This window comes from Saccostrea echinata, unplaced genomic scaffold (assembly GCF_033153115.1).
Source record: "Saccostrea echinata isolate AGI-Se365-2 ecotype Australia unplaced genomic scaffold, CSIRO_AGI_Sech_v1 ptg000033l, whole genome shotgun sequence".
Lineage (NCBI taxonomy): Eukaryota > Metazoa > Mollusca > Bivalvia > Ostreida > Ostreidae > Saccostrea > Saccostrea echinata.
Window position 1 is genome coordinate 34,904,208 of NW_026889782.1, and position 25,342 is coordinate 34,929,549.

General features: G+C 34.8%; 1 protein-coding gene and 1 long non-coding RNA gene across 2 annotated transcripts in view; one reads left to right on the forward strand and one right to left on the reverse strand.

Moving 5' to 3' along the window:
• Nucleotides 1-618: 618 nt before the first annotated feature.
• LOC133199242 (disintegrin and metalloproteinase domain-containing protein 10-like) overlaps nt 619-25,342 on the reverse strand; it is a 52,943-nt gene continuing 28,219 nt past the window's right edge. Inside the window, exons 7-17 of the mRNA XM_061335086.1 lie at nt 21,179-21,307; nt 11,350-11,527; nt 10,574-10,733; nt 9,159-9,254; nt 8,986-9,067; nt 8,190-8,387; nt 7,677-7,811; nt 7,350-7,416; nt 4,669-4,715; nt 2,814-2,885; nt 619-1,309 (exon numbers count right to left, since the gene is read on the reverse strand). Of these exons, the coding sequence (XP_061191070.1) occupies nt 767-1,309; nt 2,814-2,885; nt 4,669-4,715; nt 7,350-7,416; nt 7,677-7,811; nt 8,190-8,387; nt 8,986-9,067; nt 9,159-9,254; nt 10,574-10,733; nt 11,350-11,527; nt 21,179-21,307 (1,707 nt within the window). The 3' untranslated portion in view covers nt 619-766. The remainder of the gene's footprint in view (nt 1,310-2,813; nt 2,886-4,668; nt 4,716-7,349; nt 7,417-7,676; nt 7,812-8,189; nt 8,388-8,985; nt 9,068-9,158; nt 9,255-10,573; nt 10,734-11,349; nt 11,528-21,178; nt 21,308-25,342) is intronic.
• On the forward strand, nt 16,434-18,133 carry LOC133199244 (uncharacterized). The gene is made up of 4 exons (XR_009722774.1): nt 16,434-16,483; nt 16,709-16,822; nt 16,978-17,120; nt 18,000-18,133. It is a non-coding gene; the product is annotated as an uncharacterized LOC133199244 (long non-coding RNA).

The following is a 25,342-nucleotide window of genomic DNA, read 5'->3' on the forward strand; positions in this document are numbered from 1 at the left end:
AACGAGATGCAGAGTCAATCCGATAGCATGAACTAAGACAGAAATATATGTAGAGACAATGTGAACCGACATTTTAGGTTAAAATAAAATAAATACATGTTTTTAAATCCAGAAAGACCAGTGGGGGTACAACTTAAACAAACCGGAGTGGCATACCTTTCTCTCTTATAATGTATAGTGGGGTATTTTTGTGTGGAACGATTATTTTGGGGTTTTCACGATTTTTGCCTTTGGTACACATGATGAATAAGTGCAATAAATATAATTTGTGACAAAAAATGTCTAACAAGCCTCGGGTTGAATATCTGGGGGGGGGGGGGGAGAAGGGTCCTGTCCACAAGTACCTGTGGCATTTTGAAGATAAGAATACGAACTTTTTAATGCAACATACATTTTCCTGTACGTTTTAAGTATTTGTTTTTCTTCTGCTAATATCCAATGGAAAGAGAAAAAAAAATAGAAACCTTTTAATGTATCATACATTTTTCCTGTACTTTCTATGCATTGTTTTCTAATGGAAAGAATTTTTCCTGTAAAATAATGTCTGAATTTTTTTACAAGCAGCAAAAAATGAACAATAAATAAATAAATAAATAAATAAATAAATAAATAAATAAATAAATAAAAACCATTAAATAAATAAAAAGTTAATTAAAAACACTTGCAATGTTAAATCGTGCGATCAACAAATACTCCAATATTGAAAGTTTAACTCTTGAAATGAATTGAATAACAGCAAAACCATATTGTTTATAATATTTCCAATTCATTGGTAGAGTCCCAGCTGACGCTGTATCGACTTGTTCGCCTGTACTTTATTTGCGGAGACATAACTAGATTCCCGAATAACAACTGGTGCAGCTAATAATGCTTTCTTTTCCGGTTCCGGTTCTTGAGCCACCTCTTCATCATCATTCTTCTTATCACGTGATGATACCTTTGTTAGCCTCGCTTTGGGGTGTACAACCACAGCTTCCGGTATGTCTTTATGAAAAGCAACAAAAATTCCTCCGCATGCGTTAGTCCAAGGTGTGACGCAACAATTCAGAATGGAACGAATGCAGCGTAAGAAAAAACTCTCACAGCAAATATAACAGTTCTTGAATATAGGTGTGAGACACCAAATATGTTCAAAGGCTGTAAAAGCGAAAGTAAAACCCCAACCGATAGCGATGAATGGCGCGAGGAATAGCGTTACAAAACCATAGCAACAGGCGTGGAAAAAAGTGTAGCACTCCTTGGAACAATCCCACGTGATGTTCACACTACGTAACCCTGGAGGCTCTCCTATTACGTCATGGAAGGCGCTCTGAATGAAATAAAACAGCGATGCTGTAATTTTTCGGACATCAGAAAACAATGTGTTTATAAAGAGAAAAATGAAATATTTTTGAAGTATTTTTGGTTTGAAGGAGAAAAAAAGTACATGTACAAATGACAAATTGTCAAATAGAACTTATTTTATATCGACTGTCAGTTATATATATAAGATTTATATTGCTAGCGAATGTTCTCTACAGTAGCGTGAGAATCCGAGAGTTAATTCCGGAAAATAGGAATCGAAATCAAAACATCTATTGCATGGCTGTAGGAACCGGGGAAGCGGGGCACCCCCCCCCCCCCTATAATTTTGCCGATATATAGAATACTATAGAAAACATAGCTACTATATGCTTGTGCCCCCTCAATAATTACGTCTGATGACCTGTTTTTGCTTGTCAAGGAATTTTGGTAGTTGATAGTGCCCCCAGCCCCCCACCCCCAACTGAAAATGTATGGTTGTGCCCCCTCAAAGTGAAATTGCAACCTACGGGCCTGTATTTTTTTGCTTTTTCATGACCAAATCTGAAACTATTTTCCTTAGAAATGGCACACTGATAACTTTTATTAGGTCCAATTAATTATTGATGATTTATGATGATCAATTTATATCATCGAGTTCCGAAACCCCTATTTTAAATTTCTGAATCCGCCCTTTTATTGTAGCAAATTTTACACGGAATACTGAATTTTTATTCCTGAATAACAGTAAGGGTCAATTTAAATGAGAGACTTAAATGTTCATTAGATCATGCACTATTAAAATTATTAAATTTAAATTTTAAATGTCTAGTTAAAAAATGAAGAAACTTAAGCCATTTCTTATAATTAGCATATCCGCTCATACATTTTTTTTTTTTTGAAAAAGAAAAAAGATTTATATAACTACTAATGGGTTTGTGGTTGTTTTGACATTTAATCTGCGTTGATGCCGTGTTCTGTGGCTGTCCTATACATAGATTTACTAGAGCATGCATTGTAATGAATTTTTGTAACGCACGTGAACATCATTTCTCTGATAATTAATTTTTTTCAAAGTGAATTTTCAGACTTTGTCTCTTTTACACAAAAAAGATAGAAAATGTCATTTTAATGGACTGAAATCGATCAATAAATCTGCCGTCTGCGTTTATTGTAATTTCACTCCTCTGGTAACCTCCATCAAAAGGGTATAAATCTGTCTATGTCTGGAGTCTAAGAAAATATCAGTTCTCAGAACATAGAAACGTAACAAAAATTCAATTTTCAGAGAAGTCAATGACACTTTGATCTGCGTCACATAATCACCTACAACATGATGCCAGAGACATAAATGACTCTTTGGTCCGTGCCACAGGCCTTTAGATCGCTTTTAGAAAAAAAAATTACACCCCATTTTTTTTAAAAGTCGAATTTAAGCGATTCAAAGGCCTGTGGTCCGTGCCACATAATCACATACCTTGCGATGTCAGAGACCTTAACTACACTATGATCCGCGCCACATAATCACATACCTTGAGATGCTGGTTTAGTTTATTTGGGTCCCGGTCTTCCTGCCGTTCGTTTGGATGTACACGCCTCGGCATCTGGGAGGCGGATCAAAGTTTAACGTTATATAAGAGGCCTAACCGGTTATCACTCGATGTACACCCCAGCGATGAGTCTACCCCCATGTAGACCCCTCAATCCAAAGCATAGAACTATTTTCTCAGAGATGTGTCCTGAATTTTTAATGACGCAAAAATCACTTTTTCTTGCGGTGACTTTTGAGACGATGGTTTTACAAATTCCGGAACAGTGAGTTTATGGGCAAATTTAGCTTTCCACAAATATCAGTATCGATTAGTGAAAAGGAAGTTAGAACTATATCATTGCATTCCCAGTCATTTTAGTACCGATAAAATAAACAGTGGTACGATCCCCGGTGTCATAAATCTATCTGGTGTTGTAAGGACCTGATCGACACTTTATTGTACCGTTATTTAAAAGAGAATATATACATATAAGTAAATGGAATTCAAAGTTCAGATATACACAAAGTATGTGTGTGTTTTACGACTTAAGGCCAACAAAATCTGATTATAAGTTTATTAATGTCGTTTTGTAGGTGTTTACGAAACATCTCTTTATTAGATCTCTTATTTCTTAACATTTCTTATTCCAATGCAGTTTTCGGAAACATCCGAAAAGACTTTTTCCTTAATTTGTTAATTTAAACAGAAATGTATTATCTAGTTGATAATTTAAATACTTAATTGAAAAATGCTAAAGAATCTGAGACAATTTAATTTTTTCAGTAAGACAGAAATATTAATTTGTACAAATAAAATTAAAGTATGCGCCCTCTCTGAAAAATATGTTTTATATGCTAAATTTAGATATAGGTCCAATGGGCCGGGTTTAGTGTAATTATGTTTCTATTATAACCACTATTGTATTTGTACATATACACATGTCACTGTTTATTAATAAAATATTTACTTGCTAATTGACTTACTTCTACCTGCCTTTGTATACCTATGTGGGAGGTTTAGGGCTATGGGTTTCCAGGTTTAAGAAGTGCCACAAAAATAAAACTTAAAGCAACTTTTACATGTGCCACAACATCTCTGTTTTAATTTCTTTAACATAACTGCAAATGTCTAAAAAGTCAATTGAGTACTACAAATTTCAAATTTTATAACAGGCACATAAAATTAAAAACAAAATCTGCTTTCTGGTGTATCATACAGTGATAGTTACAAAATATTTAAAACATACAGACTATAATAGAAATACACTGAAAATACAACAGAAACTGTCCTTGGCCTATGAATTTTAAAAGAAAATAGAACATGACGAGAAGAAAAATAAGAAGAAATGTCAACAGTTAGGTTGTCCAGTCTTTTAAACTGCTCGCTTGATCGCGTGGACAGTGGTCGCTAAAGCAATGCCTGTCAACACGGCCCAACAAAGACGAGGGTCGTGATGTTTAAAAATGTAATTAAATTGAATTTTAAAGATCTGTCTGGGGACTCAGAATTACCTCATGATAAAATGGAGTATGAAACATTGTTTTAAACTTGTAAACAATCTATGCAAGCAGTTTGTTAAACTAAAATAGTGCCGATTACATTGAGTACGTTTAACATCTTTATGAGAATGCATGCGTTTCCAAAACGTGGGGAGAGAGAGAGAGAGATCAAAGGGGACGAGATGACGGACTACTCCTTACAACTTGTCAGCCTACAAAAAACGAGAGAGGGAGAGAGAGAATATGAATTCCTGGATGGATTACTTGATTAAACCGTTGTTACATGTATATCATTTACTTGTATATTATGACTGTTCCAAACTTTACTAATACTAGCACTAGTAAATACAGTACACCTGTGCATAAGATGTAGAATATTTTGATTCATAGTTTGGACTTTCGGGTGCTGAGCACTGACAATAACGAAATAAGGTACACAGGAACAGCTTGAACTACTAATCCTATTAAATACTTGTATGCACTGATCAAATGCATGTTTACTATTTATATATAAATTTACTGTATTTACCAGTGCGAAGTATACAGGTCGTGTATAACTGTTCGACGTTTCAGTGTGACGTACAAGATCGAAAATTCTAAATACCGCTGAAACTGTATTAATTTACGGGATAAGCTGAAAGACCAATCTTCATACTGACTGCATATTACAGAGGAAAATCGGATTACCTTGGTACATGTACGGGGTATATGATGAAACTAATTATGCAAAAATGTTGTACCTTTCAATGGTTTATACTAGAGTAATGCAATAGGGAGGACTACTACTAAATGTTCGCTAAGCAAGATTTTTTTAGATTGGTATATTTCTGTTTTCATTTTGATTTTTTTTTAGCAAACTCAACTTATATTAAATTTTATATACCCTATATCTTATTATTAATCTGCAAACTGTGTTGATATTCATTCTAGCTGTCTGTAGGAGAAGGGGGGGGGGGGGGGGGTGTTGATGTCGGAGAAATAAGCAGACTTACAGGACAGTGACAGGTGATTAACTGACGGGACAATGTTACACAAGTCAAAAGTACAACAGATACATATATCATGTCAAAGTTTCTTCAAAATCTTACAAAAAATATATATACAGCATAGGTACGAAAGGTTATAATATTTATCATCACAGGTTAATTCAAACAGTACACATTATCTCACAAATCAATACTGCAACAAAATTCTAAAAAGCTACATAAAAAAGTTTATTTTGATTTTTCGGTCGGACGGAATGCAGATTGATAAAATAATTGATTTAATCTTTTCATGTAAAATACAAATTAGAGGGGGAAAACGCGCACACAAAACAAACAAACAAAAATGATGAATATACACCAATAGCGAGCGCTGCTTATCACTGCGAGCTCTTTAAGCAACGCCTAGGTGAAGAGGAAATTTGGACTGCACACTGATCCGAACGACCCCCCCCCCCCTCCCCAAAAGTAAACTCGGTATCCATAATGCTCCATGATATTGCATATGGCGCCCAAACGAATTCTCGCGATAACCACACAAAAGGTAAAAATAAAAAAATAAACTAACCTTGGTTTAACGGATATTATAGACAGATAGTAGATTTAACGTTCTTCGTCAAAAAAATTAAACACTCCACGCAGCTAGGTTAAGGACTCTCATATATACGTCAGCCTATGCAGAGGTTCGGGAAAGCTATTATGACGTCACGTTAAAACAATACAAATGAATCTCGATGAATAAATACTATATGTTCTTTTTAAAACACACTAAATACTTCTGTTTCTCATAAATGTTATAAAGATAAATGGATGTGCAACTTATCTTGCCATAATAGCACTTTGCGTATGCAGAATGAAAGCCAGCTTGATCTCGCTGTACTTACTGAAATGACGTCATTTCTTAGTTTGACACGCAGTTTCTCTGTATTTGAGGCGTGGATCAAGCTTTTATCGTAGCTTGTAAAAATAAAAATAAATACGAAACATGCGTAGTCGGACCAAAAGAGAGACATATTCTGAAATACATTAATCCACATTTTATTGTCAAACTAAATTGATAATGTGTAGACTTTAAATAAAGCCGTAGAGAGCACATTTGTACAGTAACGTGCTAGAATGACAGGTCCAGCCCCTCGAAAATATTAAAAGTTCAACGATATCCGCTTCACTATAAATTCTGAATTTTTAAACACGTATAGCTATCATTCCTAATATTCTGAAAAGTGCTGGGAGCTGGTTGTACATTGTTTATTTATTCCGTAATCTAACATTATTCCAATGCATATTACATTTTTGTCTGGAGTTTATAGAAATACGGCTAAATTTTAAACAATTCTCGAGCATGAGGAAGTTGCTCCCAGCACTTTTCGGATTGAGGAATTTGTCTCAAAGAAAACAAAATAAATTTTATTGCGGAATGATGCCTATATATCGTTGAACTTTTACGATCTTTGTAGTAGTACATATATGGTTCAATTTTAAACCTGTCACGTGACAAACAGCTGATGTAAGCGATGTCACTTTGCCCGAACTCAGCAGAGACCTGGTTTATACAAATGCAAACACCATAATTCACATTTATCAAAACTACTGCTTTTAAAAAAATATTAAAATTGTATTCATTTTCCCTGAAAATATAAAGGCGTATATTTCATGGGCGTCCTTAACCTAGCTGCGCAGACTTCCTAGTATTATGTTATGGAAATATGCAACTAACATACGATGTCATGTGACGTCACTGTATAAACCTTAATAAAAGTGGATAACCTATCCACTGCGCTCGACCAAACGGTCACACCTTCAACATTTTACAAAAACACAGAAATACTGAGATGAAGATCTGCTATCTTTCTCTACTTTCAAGCGACGATATTTTTCTTATAAAAACATTTAGAACTCCTCAGACAAACAGTCTGTACACAAGTCGGACTAGAAACGTCATTCAAAAAGATAAAGTGTGAGAAGCGAAATTTTGTAATAACTGCCACAACCCTATCGATATTTACAGTGTATCTACATATGACTCTCCCGCGGAAAAGGTCTGACACGGTTATCTCTCTTTCCCCCGCTCCTCTCTTTTCTTGGTCCATGACTTTTGGAGCAAAATTTGATAAATAAGCCCTACAAAAATGAAAGAAAAACACTGACTACTGGGGAAAACACTAGCATATAAACTATAATTCAACTCTAATCAGGAGATGTTAATTTGTTTTGTTGCATGTTTTAATTTAGCAGTTTTATAAACCTACACACAAAGAATCAGACAAATCTGCCTTAATATGACCTCTGATCGCGGAACAGGAGATATATTCAGGTTTTAAAGGTTTTCTTCAGTTTCCTACTATATATGGTGCTACATAAAGCAATACTCAACAACGTACCATAATAACAAAGAGACCGACAGCGGCGAGCACGGCCACCCACCATTTCTCCGTCAGGAATGTTTTCACGGTGTTTATGACGTCACCTGACAGCAGCAACTTCCGGATATTGCTTAAAGGTCCTGTTGGATCCACCTATATAAAAATAAAAAAAAACATCTTGTTAAAAAAAAGTCAATTTTTCATACAAAGTTTAGTTAGCATGCAAGTTTATTTTGATCGAAAAATCAACTTTCTTTCATAATAAAATTAATACTGTTAATTTACAAACTGCTTTAGTCATCATGCATCAAAAGAAACACTGTACAGGGGATAGCCAGTATGACTAAAACACTAATTATATATTGTTCCTCTGTTACAGTTAAGACTTCCAGCACGACAGTCCAGTGCTGGCATTGTTCGAGGTAAACACCGCTGTGCGCAATGACAACAATATCCATGTAGGGTAGACTCCTCGACCTGTTTAATGTCCCCGTACTATCGCGATTACAGGAGACAAAAAGAGAGTCTTACCTCGCGACACACGTGAAAGACGTCACAATAGCCCTTGAAGTCATTACAAGGGGCACCTGTAAAGGCGTGTCCATCTTCAAACTGACATGAGTCGTTGACTTGACAACAGAGACGGCAGAGGTTTGCGTCCTTCCAGCCGGACCCCGGGCACTGACATGACTCGTAACCCTTAGCCAGGCACACCGAGGCTGAACACTCCTAAAGAGAAATTAATCGATTGTTCTTAAAATGTGTATACTGTATAGACAATTATACTTCCATGTTGTGAGTTAATTTACTCTGTACACACTGTTGGGCACATCCAATTCAATATTTTGTGATATTACATGTAGGGAGAGGGCGACTAAAGTTTTTAGAACTTGTGCCCAAGCCCATTGTATATATTTTTTTGCAATAAAATATGTTAAATCAAATAAATAGAAAACAGAAGTGTGGTCAAAACAAGACTGGATAGTACAAAGTTTATAACAATGCCCAATAATGTTTAAAACATTTTGTTATGATATTCAATATGGCGGCACACTGAAGCAGAACAACGGAAGTGTGGTCAAAACGACGCTAGACGTTACAATGTTTATAACTTGAAATTCTGTTATTTTGTTACATTCATCTTGGTTTTGTATTTACACGATTGGAACAAAAATTGCTAGCTGCTACAGCATCTGAAATAAGTATACCGAGTGACTGTTAAATGAAGATGTCGTTGTTGTTCACTTTGATAGAACTTTTTAATTCCTTGAATACACACGCTATATAGCAACATTGAATAACATACTCCCAGTATTGAATAACTTACCCCTAGGAAGCAAACCTGTCCGTCAGCGCATGCAGTTCCGTTTGGTTCCGGTGACGATGGAGGGCACGTGACCCCTGAACCAGTGAGTCAGTTAAGGAAATAAGACATCTCTCTCTCTCTCTTACAAAAATAAGTTTTGATTAGTTTATACAGAACTATTTTCTAAAGGATATTCGCACGTGGCGGCAGCGAGACAAGAAGTGTTCCCTCGGCATACACCGGAAGTCATCTTCTGGCAGTCTGATCCACAGCACGGCCCCTCACTTGGGCTATACAGAAAAGGACATTTTCAAACATTAAAAGGATCCAAGTTCAAATAAGCTTTTATTTTCATCTGTAGTTGATACTTTTATCGTATGTAATTGTAATATATCCATGATTACACTTTAGCAACCGATATCTAAAGATGGGCGAACATAGCGTGCAGAAAGCCTTTAGCTCCACATTTTATGAAACCAAAAAAATGTATACTAATCTTTCTTTTGTGCAAACTTCGAATAATAACTTTCAAAAAAAAAAGAAGAAAAAAATGGAGCAAAGACCCACTCATATCAAAAAATAGTGTTGTAGTATGAGAAAATGACTCTTTTTGCCCTCTTTACTGTGTGTACAATATTTCATTAGCAAATAATTTCAATCTTTGTGAGATTTTTGCAAATTGTAGAGATTTTACGTAAAGTATATTTTAATCTTAGATGAAATATCAAGGAAAATTTTGATATAATTGAGATTTAATGTTTGTCAGACTAAAGGCTTTTCGCTCGTCATGTTCACCCATCTTCTTTATATCATAGACAGAAAAATTGAAATACATGTAATATATTGAACAATTTAATCAATTTTGAAGTGCTTGAAGTTTAAAAATTTCAAATCATTCTCGCATACAACAAAATACAATAACTTAATTGCTGAATCGCTGAATTTTCTCAATCTGTTGTTAATTGATTCAAGACATTCCGGTATTGTTGTATTTACAAAGATTGGCTGAATCCGCGGGATTACAACACGTCTCCTTACCTACAAAATCCCGCCACACCCCCGGTATCGTTGTATTTACAGGGATTGGCTGATCCCGCTGGATAACAACACATCTCCTTACCTACAAAATCTCGCAACATCCCCGGTATCATTGTATTTACAGGGATTGGCTGATCCCTCGGGATTACAACACGTCTTCTTACCTAAAAAATCTCGCCAGACCCCAGTATTGTTGTATTTACAGGGATTGGCTGATCCCGCGGGATTACAACACATCTCCTTACCTACAAAATCCAGCCAAGCCCCCAGTATTGTTGTATTTACAGGGATTGGCGGATCCCTTAGGATAACATCACGTCTCCTTAACTACAAAGTCCAGCCACACCTCCGGTATTGTTGTATTTACAGGGATTGGCTAATCTCGCGGGATAACAACACATCTCCTTACTTACAAAATCCAGCCAAGCCCCCGGTATTGTTGTATTTACAGGGATTGACTGATCCCGCGGGATTACAACACGTCTCCTTAACTACAAAATACCGCCACATCCACAGTATTGTTGTATTTACAGGGAATTACTGATCCCTTGGGAATACAACGTCTCCTTACCTACAAAATCCCGCCACACCCCCGGTATTGTTGTATTTACAGGAATTGGTTGATCCCGCGGGATTACAACACGTCTCCTTACAGTCATCCTCCCACCCACAGTCACATTCTTCATCCGGGTCCTCCACTATTTTATTCCCACACACGTGGCCTGTAGGCGCTAAAGGCGGGAAATTCAAAACATGAATATCATATACGATTTTATTTATAAATGTAGATAAACAATAATTAATTGAATTATTTTTGTTGAATTGTCGGTTCCTTTTCAAGGATTTGAAATCATGTACAATTATTTTTTCCCCTTTTCAAAGTTTCATTTTTCTACCATACGCACAGGCTGTGTTGTAAGACTAGAGTAACACAAAAAACTCCTGATTTATTTGATTAATTGCAGTGTTTGTGTAAACATATATATATATATATATATATATATATATATATATATATATATATATATATATATATATATATATATATATATATATATATATATATATATATATATATATTTCTTTTCTCAACAAATTTAATTAGATCAAAGTTATACTTAAGGTTCATTGATACTCTGATTAGAGAGATAACTCTTAATGACATATATTTTTGATTATTCCTTTATAGACATGTCAAGATGAAATGTCTTTTTTGTTTAATTTTGTCCCGCAAGTTATGGTATAATTGTTTGTACTTCTAAGATACATTTCTTCAGGAAAATCATAAGAGTTAATGCAACATTTTATATGAGTGAGCAAAGGGTTTATGAATCTTAAAAGTCATACCTACGAAACAGCCGGCGGTTGGACTACGACCTTTCTCCTCGATAATGGGCGCCACCTGGTTGATACTACAGCTTGAAAACTTATCGTTGTTCGGTAAATGCCCGGAAGTTGCGCGTGCGTACATTATGTAGTTTCCGTCTGTTCCACCTGGAGCACATGTCGATCCGTCAGTGTCGTGCTGCATTAATACATAAAATATTTTTTTTCGACAAGATGTTTTGGTATAATCCCACATGAATCTTAACAATGCTTTGTAAGAAGGGTGATCGTATCACCACCCTATCCTATACATATATAAAAAATGAAAAGCCCCGATCCCCCCACCCTCTAGACTGAAAAAAAGAACTAGTGGTCCTACCTGGTTATTACATTCACTGGCTTGTTCGTCAAACATTACTTGTAACCACATGTTAGGAACGTGATAAAATATTAATATAAATTCCATACAGAGTGAATAAAATCAAACAGGATGTGATGCCATGGGGTCTCAGGATGTGTCGACAGGAAACAAAAAGGTCGGACACTTATTTCTTTTACCTCCATAGTCATGTTTATGTCACTATAATTATGAATGAGTGTGAAAATGTAGACGTATGAGTATAATTAATAACCACAAAAAGAGATAAAAAAATCCTTGCATGTCTCAAATTACTGGCCTTCGTAAAAATACTTGAGAACCATTTTCCTTTATAACTCATATTTCTAAGCGCACTGTTATAGTATTCATTAAGACTGTGGGAAATATAAAAACACTCATAAACGGACGGGCGCCCATAGAATATGAACTGATTAGGCCATCTTCAAAAAATTATTTGTTTGCCCTCTCCCGACGGACTGACTAAAACTGGCCATACTCAGCGACTTTTTTAACTCCAGGAAATGATATTTTTTTCTTTTTATTCCTAAATTTTCTCATCCAGTCAATATGTATGTTGAAATTTTCTGGGAAAAAATTTCCAACTTACCTACATAGGCAATTTCGCCACATATGATCCACATATGCATTGTCTTTCATATGAGGATCATATGTGGATCATATGAGAATCATATGTATATTCAATCATATGAGTATCATATGTGGCAAATCATATGTGGATCATATGTTTACGCATATGTAAATCATATGAAGCAATATACATATGATACACATATGAAAGAGTCTGCATATGAGAATCATATGCATACTTTGAGAATTATCATATGAAAATCATATGAAACAGATCTGTGTGTGTTTATTTATGTGTCCTTGGTATAAACAGGTAAAATTCATTTTTATTTTAATTCAATGAGATTAAAAAAATACGTTTATTCAATGTTAATCAGTTAACACTTGAGTAATTTCATTAAGTTGGTGTTATATTTTAACAAGTAGACTGCATGATTAAAAAATAATTTCAGTAACATATATCAAGATGTGTAAATTTAAATGTATATATATTCAAAAGAATCAAGATGTTCATTTCCTTAAGAAGCTTGGATAAAAAGAGAATAAGTACTCTGTTACTCCCCCCCCCTCCTCCCCCCCCCCCCCCCCCAAAAAAAAAATCCTTTCATAAAATTCAAAATTTGTTTTCTTGAAAAGGAAAATTCATCAAGAATAAACTGATTTGTATTTTATCCAAAAATCGTTATGGTTGGTTTTATTTTATGAGTAAAATTAAAATCATTCCACATTTTATTTACGGACCGGTTTCGGTTTTTATCAGATGAAAGTGTACGTCATGTTTGACGTCACTTCTGCAGCAGAAGAGTTGGGTGTTGGAAAAAGTAAGTTATCTCGGATACGTTTTAAAAGACTTTTTAAAGGCTAGTTCATTGTGTTTAGATCATTCATTACGGTTACAGATCCGTATAAACTTTCTAGTACTCTCATCACTTGTATATGATTGTTAAATTAATGCAGTCCGATAAACATAGTGATCAATAAGTAATTTTGTTTGTTAACGATGAATGTTTAGGCCATTTAGCATCACTTATTTTTTCAGATTTGTTTCTCTTTTGTTAATAGATATGCTTGAATATTTATATTCGATATGAAAGTGAAAGTAGAAACCTTGTAAAACAGTTAACGTAAAATGTTTGTTGAGATCGTTATTCATTCGGTTCTTTCATCAAATTAATGAGAAACGTGTTTAAATAATGTATTTAGGAACTGGAGTTCAGTGTCACAGTGCTGTTTTTGTTTTGTTTTGTTTTTTTTTCAAAGAACCTCAAAGCTGATTAGACTGACGATTGAACACAAAGCTGATTTGACTGACGATTGAACACAAAGCTGATTTGACTGACGATTTAAACCCAAAGCTGGTTTGGCAGACGATGCATGATCACAATGCAGGTAAAAATAAATAAATAAATAAATACAATAATCATCACAGTATATATAAGTAATGACTTAAACATATATCAAAAACTAAATTAATCCAACTCTTTTTCTATAGAACAAATCCAGCACACTAATAAAATATATATATATGCCGGGGTCCTATGGTACCGGTGTACTTAACTTTGAAAGTCAAGTAATCGGACAGAAAAGTTTTATATAATCATTTACCATGTTTTGTCAATAAAAAAATTAATAAATTACCTTATTCTGATGTTGTAATTGAACTGTTTACATATTTTACTGTGAAAGAGACAAAAACCTAACCGAGTTTTGCGTTTGTGTATTCAAGGGACATTACTCTGGTACCGGTGCAAATGTATGGCGAGCTAGAATAGTCATAAATCAAACAAAATATGCATTTGATTTTTTTTTTAATCAACATTTTTTTTCTCAAAATAAATACATTTTAAATTAAATATGAATTAACATAATACTATTAGAAATTATTTCCCTCTAAATTCAGCTAAAATAAATTGATCTAATCAGTGAAATATGAATATCCTTCAAGTTTCCAATTTACTTCATATCACAGTGAGGACAATGAAACACATCACCAATTTTAATCTTTCTTACATCACTACAAAATTTTAAGTGAGTCCAGTGACTGCAAGTATCACATTGGGCCCAATCAACTAGAGTCAAATTGACACATTCCTTCAACTTCTGGGGTTCCCATAGGCCGCACATACAACACAGCTCATCATCAGGTTCAAAAGACTCTGTTTCACTTTCATTGTCCTCAACACTTACAGGCCCCCCTTGTTTGTTGATCCCTGATGTTGATGGTCCACTTACTGCTACGAATGCTATTTCTTGGGTATTTTTAGTTAATTTCATGTCTGTTTCAGAGGTTTTGGATGAAATGCATTTCTGTCGAGATACCTTGGATGTCCTGGTCTTGGCTAATGCTTTAGGCTCTGCAGATTTAGCTGCTTTTGTTTGTTGGCTGATTCCAGATTAACAGATACTCCACTTAAAGTGGCTTTGTATGCCTTTTTTAGGTTTTCCCTGTCATACTGAAGTTTTTGTTTTTTTATCTTGCCAGCAGCATCCTGTAATAATCATACAAATTATTTTTTACTCAATAAAAATTAGGAATTTAACAATATTTTATTATTGGTAAATAATTTTTTAAAAAACTACAAAAAAATAATAATAATAATAATAATAATCAAAATAAATTTTAATTTAATTTATTGAAATATATAATATTTCTTCCATAGATTTCTAATTAAATAACATAATTAGGAAAATGTATATGTTTTTTTAATAATAATGAACATTTATTTAATTAAAAAAAAGAACATATTTTTTTAAAATCAACTTTATATAAATCAATGTATTTTGAAACCTTTTCAGGCCAATTTGAAGCAACATCATCTCAAGTTTCACTATTATTTCGCATTTGAAAAACTGTATAATTTTAACAGGAACAGCGTTCCATATATTTTTTTGACATGTCACGTGACCATAATACATCAGACGACAACAAAGCTGAAGACTGTCTGGGAAAATGGTTTACAATTTAGTTGTTAATAACACTTTATCGGTGTCTGGTATGAAGAGTAGTGCAAAATAACACAGAAACTATGGGTCTTGTGAAAAATAGCTGATTACTTACCAAACGACGTAACATTTCATAAATAAATTAGATAGTTCTTGACAGCAGGGTATCACTTCTCATCTCTAAAAAAAGCCGGCCACCAGGTGTCGTTTTTTGCACGCGACAGATAAAATTAGAAATACACTGGTACCAGAGACCCACCGGTATCATAGGAAGTGAGTATAAGTATGAAAGCATATGAAAATATGTAAGGCATATATATTATAGAACTTGCTGGCTATAAAAACTATGAAGAACTATAAAACTATACATTATCTTCTGGGGGATAATGACTTTTAGCTTAATCAGACATTCAAGGTACTATTACATGTGTATTGAAAGTACATTATCTAATTTCATTTGATTATTTACATGTATATAAATTGACATTTATAGATTTTTTTTTTCAGCACTAGAGAATTTAACCTAAAGACTTGTACTCACTCTCTTTTGTAGTTTCTTTTAACTTTTAGTTGGATTAGATACATGTCTAGAAAATATCTATACTGTGTGAATATTTGTTTTATAATTTATATAGGTTCAAAATACAATAAGCCTCTCTCATTAATAAAATGGAAGAACAGGCACCAATATCCTGGGCTTGCTTCAAAATAGGTAAGTACACCCTGTATAATAAACTTTGTTATATTTTTCCCAACAAAGTTTTAGGATATACTGGATTCACAATGTCTGTTTCTCTGCCTGTTTGTTTGTCTGTAGATTTTTTGGTCCAAAAATTGTACATTTGTATCCGAATCTATTTAATTTTTTGCAATGTTAATTAATATATACTATTTGAACATTCCAAATTCAATTGTCAAAATTTTTGGAAAAACGTTATTACTTTTAAAATTTTATGATTTTATTATGAAGCATGTCTTCCAAAAGTGAAATAAATGTCTTGGAAATAATATAGGGTGTCAACAACTGTTTTAAAACATTACCTGGTAGTTTTATCATATAAATGTATACATTTTCATGTACTTTGGTTAATGATTTGGGGGTCTGCATCAAGCAGATATGGATTATATATATTATATCAATTATTTTTTGTATATAAATTAAAAATTTGCAGAGAGAATGTCAATTGGCTTAAAGAAAGATTTAGTATCAACCCCTGGATTTCTTTTAGGGATACAGAAGTACAGGTATGATGAATATAAATGCTAGCTAACTATTTTGCAAGAATTGAGCATTTAAGTAGATGCACTGAGCATTTAAGTAGATGCACTGAGCATGTATGTCATATTATATGAAACTAATAAAGTTTATAGTCAATATGTATAATAGTGAACCATTTTTTCTTGAAGAATCTTAGTATGTGTTTGATGTATAGAAAAATAAGTGAAAAATGCATTGCTTTATTCATTCAGGAGATGCTCAGCAATCTGGCAAAGAAGGCTGGCTGGACATGAAATGTTATGGGGGTTATGTCTAGCTTTGGATCCACTGAATTCACATATTACAGAAATCGGATCAGAGCAAAGGTGTGCACACATTTTATTTATATATGTTACATATCATCCTAAGAAGTATCAAAGTCTATTGCTAAATTGAATTACCTCGTCAAAACAAAAGTTTGCACTGCATTCCATTTAAGCTATACATTGTGAATTGAATTGTTTAGAAAAAAATGTTTTAGCTGATGGGTAACAAAGAAGTTGATGTAGAGGATCCCTCCATTAAGTCTCTACATAATTATCGAGGAAAATGTTTCCTTCCTCCTACAATTATGCTAACAAATCCAGAGAGGGAATACTTCACACTGATGCTAGTATGAAAACAGTAAGAGTCAATATTTTAAATTGTAAAAATATTGATGTTAAACTTTAATGTTAAAATTTTGAGATATATATTTGTTTATTGGAAGGACATCTTTGCTAGTAAATATGATCAATGATAGAAAATTAGTTCATGTTTGTTGGATGTCACAAACAATTTTTCCAATCATATCTTTAGAATCACTTGAGCCTTCAGCTCAGATGAGTAAAAAACAAGTACTTTCATTTTAAATGAAAGTACTTGTTTTTAACTCATCTGAGGCGAAGGCTCACATGAAGTTTTCTGATCAAAATTGTCCGTTGTCCATCATCATCGTTGTTGGCATAAACTTTTCACATTTATGTCTTCTTCTCCAGAACCACTGGACTAATTTCAACTGAACTTGGCAAAGAGGACCAATAGTAAGGGGTTCAAAGTTCAACCTATAGATTATATAGGGTAAAGTCTTTAAAAATCTGCTTTTCAAGACCTACCACACTACAATTTGTGATATTATTTTGCAAACATCCCTATGCAGTGTTGTTTCAAGTTTGTTGAAACAATGACCACTAAACCACCAGTGGGGCCCCTGAAGGGTTGCAAAGTTTTACATAGTAATTTTTACTTGTGTATAGGAAAAAATTAAGTCTTTTTAACAAATTCTACATTGCTACAATAGTGGGGCCTAAGGAGGGAATTTTGAGTATATTTGATCACTATGGAACATATCAAAAAAATACTTTTGCAATTTATTCCAGCACTTTTTTTGTATTGACACACATTTCACAAAAGCCACTTGTGTCAGAGTTAAGTGAGTTTGCCATTGTTGCTCAGGTGAACAATGTGGTCCATGGACCTCTTGTTGTTATTATTAATGCTAATTATTTTAAAAATAATTTTTAGAGATTATTCTGTGCCACAAACAAATTGTTCAGAAAGGGGACATTGGTGGATTTGCATTTTGGGTACAGTTCAAAGAATTTTCAATATGATGGTGGAAGATCAGAGGGAGGACAAATGGGAAAAGTTGACAGAGAAAGAAGGGAAAAGAATTAGGAAATATCTGGAATAAATATGAATGAGGAGGATGTACTTAATCTTGTCAGACTTTGACATTCTATATAGGCTTTCTATATTTATATGTATACTGGAATATCATTTTGATTGTAAAATCTCATTGTAATGTATTCACATTTTATATTTCATGCTTTATGCATAAATACATTAACATTTTTATGAAAAACTATATATATGTATATATGTATCTTTGTTTGTTAGATTGAGACACCCCATCCTTTGTGATTTCATACTCATATATGAAGATTTCAAACCTATTAATGATTACCTGCTAGGACTTTCCAACAGACTTGGGCTGTGCCATATGCAGAGATTACTATATGATTGATGTGTTAAATATGCTGTAGGTACATGTAATCTGAATTACTAATAGAGATTACATATATTGACAAATGTTTTGCAGATATTTCAATTTTGCTAAGGACACTTCCATGTCATATGGTATTTTTATACAAGTTCATGATCTAATTATGTTATTCATTGGTACATGTATACATGTTCATCTCCTTGATCATTTTGCTGAAATCCTTTCAAATAATTTGTACTCATTTTAGAATATGTAAAATACATGTATCGACAAATGCTACTGACTTGTTTGTATACTTTCTTGTTTAAAGTGTGCACTGTGTGATATTAGTTATTTCTGTTGATGAAGATACTTTTGGAAAATTATGCAAGCATTATCAAATGTTTACAGATATTTAACAGATCATTGGAATGTACTGAAATTTCATCTAAAGCAGAAATACCTGATTTTCAATGTGTACAAGTGTGTATTTCCTTTTGATAAATATGAAAAAAACCCACATAAATGTTTCATATGATATACATATGATGCCCATTTCATATGATTCTCATATGTAAATGGCTTGAAACACACTAAAACTTTTCATGTGCAAATCATATGAAGTTCTTTTCATATGATTCACATATGTGAATCATATGTGATTCATATGATTTGCTTCATATGATTCACATATGATGCCCTTTTTTTATGATTCTCATATGAAATCAATCATATGATTCACACATGATACACATATGTGGATCATATGTGGCAAAGTTGCCTGTGTACCGACCCAATTTTTCCCCCCGAGTCGGGAGAGGGAATATATTAAAAAGTATTAAAAATATTTTAAAGATGACCTTACTATATTTTATGTACAATTTATGAAAAGATTTCATCTATGATATTGGAAGACTTGAATTAAATTGTACATGTAAGGGGTATGATAGTTGTGCGGCACACTCCTTCCTCACTACCCCCCTTCCCCTCAGGCGACAATGTTTCCTACAGGAATATTATGCCCAAAAAAATGGATATTTCAATTATGTCACATAATGAATTAAATCTGAACACGATTCGTATATAGGCATACGCCATATTAACTTTACCATTTTCGATATCATCACTAGGGTATTCCCTTAGCATTCGTTACAGCTGAGTGATTTCTTTCACGGGTACCTGCCTGGAATGGGCGTCACGTGTCCGTGCTGGTTAAATTATATTACCTTTGTTTACATTTTATTACAGTTTATCTTTGTATACTGCACATTCATTCATCATTTATTTCCTCTATTACAGAGATTTTTTAACATGACAAATATAACACAAATAAATTACGAATCAATCAAAGTGTGAGGAGAAGAAGGAATACATATTATAAGTAATGAAAAAAGAAAAGAAAAAAATCAAAGAACAAAAATACGCAAAACTGCGAATGCAGAGAATAATACACATATCATACACTATTTTGTGGTAAAGGGGGTGGATGTGCGTTTGCATTGCCTGTTGTAGAGTGCACAGGAGGAGACGATGTGTATGGAATTCAGTTTTTTAAATTCGATTTCTTTTTTTGCAGTCATGACTGTTTGTGTTGGTCTTCCAAGAAGAATGTTGAATAATTCGTCTTCTGGAAGACCGCTTAATTCAGCTTCAAGGTGAACGTTAAACGATTCAGATAGAGAGTTCCACCATATGTTTTGTTGATTAGAAAGGGCTGGGCAGGATAATGTAGCATGGGAAAAACGTCAGTAACAGGGTGACCACATAACACGCATGCAAACGGATTTTGAGCGGGTTTTGATACAATGAGTTTACAGATGAATTTAAAGTTTTGAATTTCACGGAAAGAATCTGCAATTTTCCACATGTTGATAGGCTTTGCTATACAAAATACCGCATTAAATCTGAAAAAGTCTGGGTCAAAGTCAGTTCTATCGGTACGTTGAAGAGTGTGGGTTTTGTAAACTGTTGGAAGCACTATAGATTTCCATGATAATTTTGATGGGAACGATCCAGAAGAAAGCCAGATATTCAAGTAATGGGAAAGTTGGTACGTCTGGAGAAGAAATAATACATCCGGGATGAATCCCATTTGGTCCTCACTTAGTTGATAGAGGAAGGAGAATAAGCGCGAAGTAAAGATCTTTTTTGAAAGACAGTTGATATCTAGTCTACAAAGTCTGCCAAAGAAAAGAAGTTTCCTGGTATCAATTTCTGCAGTGATTGGAAGGAGACCCATGAGTTGTTCACAAATATCAGATCTGGTAAGTTTAGGAAGGTTCAAAACTTGTGTGCATTATGCATATGCACAGATCTGTGCAACTGTTGTAAGTTTCTTTAGTATAATTTTTTTTAAGATTATTTTATTTTCCAATTTTGGGCCCAGAAGGCATACAAGCTTTTTACAATGAAAAGATAGGAAGTTCTGAATGAAAGGTTACATAAACACAGATAAACACACACACACATATACATGCTTATAGTTTCTTTAGTATATTTCTCTCATGTTACCTTTGTCACTACTGAGTGTTTAACAATAGCTACATGTATATAGCATTCGTCCGTTTATATCGGTGACAACTGATTACACTGAACAGTGACTAAGTGAAAGGGTTATATAGGGGCCCTCAGATATAACGACTCAATAAAAAAAAATTTGGCGGACAAATTCCTTATACAAATTGTCTTCAGCTTTAAAGACAAAATATGACAATCTTACGTCTGATCCGAAATTGTGTCCGACTTCGTGAGCGAAAGTCACTTGGGTAACAACAGATGCTACTTCGGCTCCATAGTTTTTGACCGTCACGATTCCGGTATTTAGACTTTTGTATTCGCCATTGTAACTCTGAAAAATCATTAAATGCTATATATTTATATAATGTGGACATTCGTTATTTCATATAAAGTTATTATCATCTTGATGAAGCAGAAAGTTTAACATAATTTATAATCATTAACAAATGTATAGGTCCCCGGCCCTTTTTAAGATGATGTCAGAAGTATATGTTAGCATGAAAAATCGCTCTCTAATGTTAACAGTATTATCCACTTAAAACAACAATTAAAATTTCAATAGTGAAAGTTCGAAAATAAATTATAATCTTATAAATATGTATAAATTGTGGACATCAAGGAAACCATTTTAAAGGAGACGTACATGTAAAATAAACTACATGAATGAAGAAATATAGGTAATAGACATTGTCTTTTGCATATTTTTTATAGAATAAATAATTGATAAATTATAGGAAATATCATTATTTTCTTTCTGAATTCTTTTATAAGATAGTTACAGGCTTGCTAAAACATTACATGCAAACAAGCTAAAGAGATGAATTTCTCCCTAGCTTTCAGGTTAGTAGTATAAGCAGCCTAGCTAGGCGGGTCAACTGAGTGCACTTTTGGGCCCTGGGGGGATGGGGGGTCAACTGAGTGCACTTTTGGGGCCCCTGGGGGGATGGCCGGGTCAACGGAGTGCACTTTTGGGGCCCCTGGGGGGATGGCCGGATCAACGGAGTGCACTTTTAGGCCCTTAAAGTGCCTGAAAAAAAAAATTCATGTGAGATCCTACCTAGCCCTAAACTTGGCAGTGATTCAAATCTTGATTATGACGTCATTCTAGTCCTTCATCGCCTCTCTGGCTGCTTTAATTTTGACACTTTAAAAACACAGCTGATCTCCAGCTGTTATTCTAAAAAAGAAAAACAAGTCAATGTTAAAGTTTAAAAGCTCTTTTTATTTAAGTATAATACAAAGTCAATTCTTCTTTTGAAGTTTCAGGGACTTCTTGACCTCTTCCTTGTGTTTTCTTTTCTTAGGCTGGTCCAGTGGAATCAGATTTTCTTTGTTCTCCTGATGTATAATAGCTTCTACTGGAATGTTTAATAAATCACCCTGTTTGTCCCCGAGACTCATGTTTTCCTGCGTCTTTTTTTTTTCCTTGGGCTTGGATGGTTTCTTCTTCTTCTCAGACAGTTTGTTTTGGTCACACTTATCGGCCCAATGTCCAAATTTTCCACATTTGTAGCATAGGTCTTTCTTGGGACATTCAGGGGCCCAGTGTCCTAACTCTTTGCAGATGAAACAGGGGTTGGTCTCTCTGGTTTTCTTTGGAGCTTCTGTGTCTGTGTTGGGACATTCAGGGGCCCAGTGTCCTAACTCTTTGCAGATGAAACAGGGGTTGGTCTCTCTGGTTTTCTTTGGAGCTTCTGTGTCTGTGGGTTCTCTACCTTTTTCTTCTTCTATTTTCCACACTTTATCCTCCAGTTGGGCCATTATTTCTCTCAGGTCAACGAATTCACTCATGACTTTCTCTTCAAACTTATTTGCATTCACTTGCATCTGGTTTAGCATGTTGACGATCCCCTCTAACGTGGTGGTTAAAATACCAAAGTCCTCTTTGGTCATGGGCTCTGGGAAATTATACAATCCCAAGTCCAGTCCTACAGGATCCTGAGTCTCTGGCATGGGGGCTATGACATAGCCTTCAGGTGTCGCATAATTGGGGTTGTCTTTGGTATTCATCATTGCTTGTGCCATGGTATACACCTCTGACTTCTGACTGAAAATGATGACCCATACACTCTCTGCGCTGGTTTTTATACTTTTTTTTAAAAAGGAAGGGGTCCTGGAAAAACCCACACGCGCTCAGCACGTTCTGAGATCTGGAAATTCCTGAGATGTGAGATGTGAGATTGGTTTTTCCAAAGTCTAAAAATAGATTTAAAAAAAAAAAAAAAATTTAAAAAAAATTTAAGTCTATTGGTTTTTCCAAAGTCTAAAAATAAATTAAAATAACTGGGGTATAAATAAGACAAAATATCATGTCTTCTGTTCATAATCAATTGTCATGTCCAAGCAATACCACTCTTTGATTTTAAAAGGCTATGATTTGTTAATGCAATGGATAGAACAACACCAACAACCTCTTCCTCCCGAGGCAGAACAAGTGTTTCAGAGAGCCACTACCATCATAGAAACCATTCAAGACTTATGGTTACAATGCCTGGCCCTGTTACATCCTCCCAACCTGGGGAGACTAGCTACACTGCATTTTCTATGTCAACGCATGAAAGAAACTCTCCCCAGAAATGGTATGGGTTAAGCCTGACCCACTATCTAGGAAAGCCTTACACTTTTTTATGCCATCCCCAAGCAAGGAAAGTGATTTTACTCTACCAGGAAATAGAATCGATGGAGAAAATATGCATTCAATACGGGATGAAATATCTGGAAATTTCAGAGAGACTAAGAAATGTGTGACTTTTAATACAGACTTGAATGAAATTCATTATTTACCACCCGAAGATCGGAAAAGTGAATGGATGGCTCTAGTAGCCGATCGAATGAGATTTCAACGCAGAATTCAACATTTGGAACAATTGTTAAACCAAAAAAGAAAAATAAAAGAATGAAAAGACACTATAAGCTTTTTGTTATTGTTGTTGTTGTTTAGTAATGACGTCATCATGTATCCGTTAGACGCTGAGTCTATAAAATCCTGGTTTATTTAAAAATCTAAACTTTCCCACTGCAAATAAAGGGTATACAATTTGTTTTTAGACCAATCTGATTCTATTCATCTCAAAATTTTTATATGAAAAGGTCGGGATCGAAAAGAATCTTATATTCCCTATACAAGTCTATACATTTAGACGCTGGGATGTTTTGTTCTTATTTATAAAAATCTAAACTTTCCCACTGCAAATAAAGTGTATACAATTTGTTTTTAAACCAATCTGATTCTATTCATCTCAAAATTTTCATCTGAAAAGGTCAGGATCGAAAAGATTCTTATATTCCCTATACAAAAGTCTTATACATTGATTTTCTGAAAATGGCTGACCTTTGACCTCCCTTGTGTTTATCCCGAAACCGACGCTACCTTTATTTTTACACTCCTAACGATTCTTTTGATCTGAAAACTATATAGACACTCTTCCCTAAGTTCAATCTTATTGCCTGCCATAAGTTTTCTTTGTGTTACACTCTCAAAAGTCTAAAACGACTTATTTTATGTATTCAGGTCAGTCAAGGTTAGCCCTTCGCTTCGGCATGAATGAGCCTGTTCTAAACAAGGGAACAATGTCATGTATGAAAAATACTGTGAAATCATTCTCCAAACTTACCTCCATTCTTTTACTAGAAGGTTTGAATGTATATATGATCCCATAATATGTTATTTACTCCAATAGAGGTATTCACAAAACACAAATAACACAATTTTGATGTTTCCATGATTTTCTGAGCTCTTCTTCATCCGGGCTTTTTGGGTGCTCTCTTTTCGGCTCGCGCTGTGTGTATAAATACCGACGCTGATCAGCTGTTAACTGTCATTCGTTAGCCAGCTGTTCAAGCTACAACTCGACATGTCTATTTTTACAGAGAACGTGGCCATTCAGCCGGGAGTAGAGGTTATTCTTCAGATGGTGGTGCGCAACCAAGACACCGGGGAGGAGTATGCCATCTTCAACATGGGGAGGATCAGAGTCGGAGACCTCAGGACTTTCGTGGCAAGTAACATCGCCCGAAGAGCCGCCAGAGCCACCCCCTATGACAGGCCTTCGCCAGCAAGGAGAGGAGAGCAGCCACCACCCCCCGTCTACCATCCGCGGCCGGAGGAGGAGGGCAGGAACTTCGGCCTGCCGGACAGTCCGGAGTCCCCCCCTTCGTCTCCGGCCGGAGCAGCAGTCCACCGCCTCCTCGACGGGACACAGCCAGCATCACCTCCCCAGGATCGAGCCGTATTCCAGGGGTGCATTCCGCTGTGGGGAATCCAGGCTTCCGTGGCACAAGGTTACTGCTGTCTCTGCCTTTGCGAGGATGAGTTATCAAACTTCCTGTGCGGTCGGTGCCGCCAGAGGCCGGCTTGCTTTCTCTG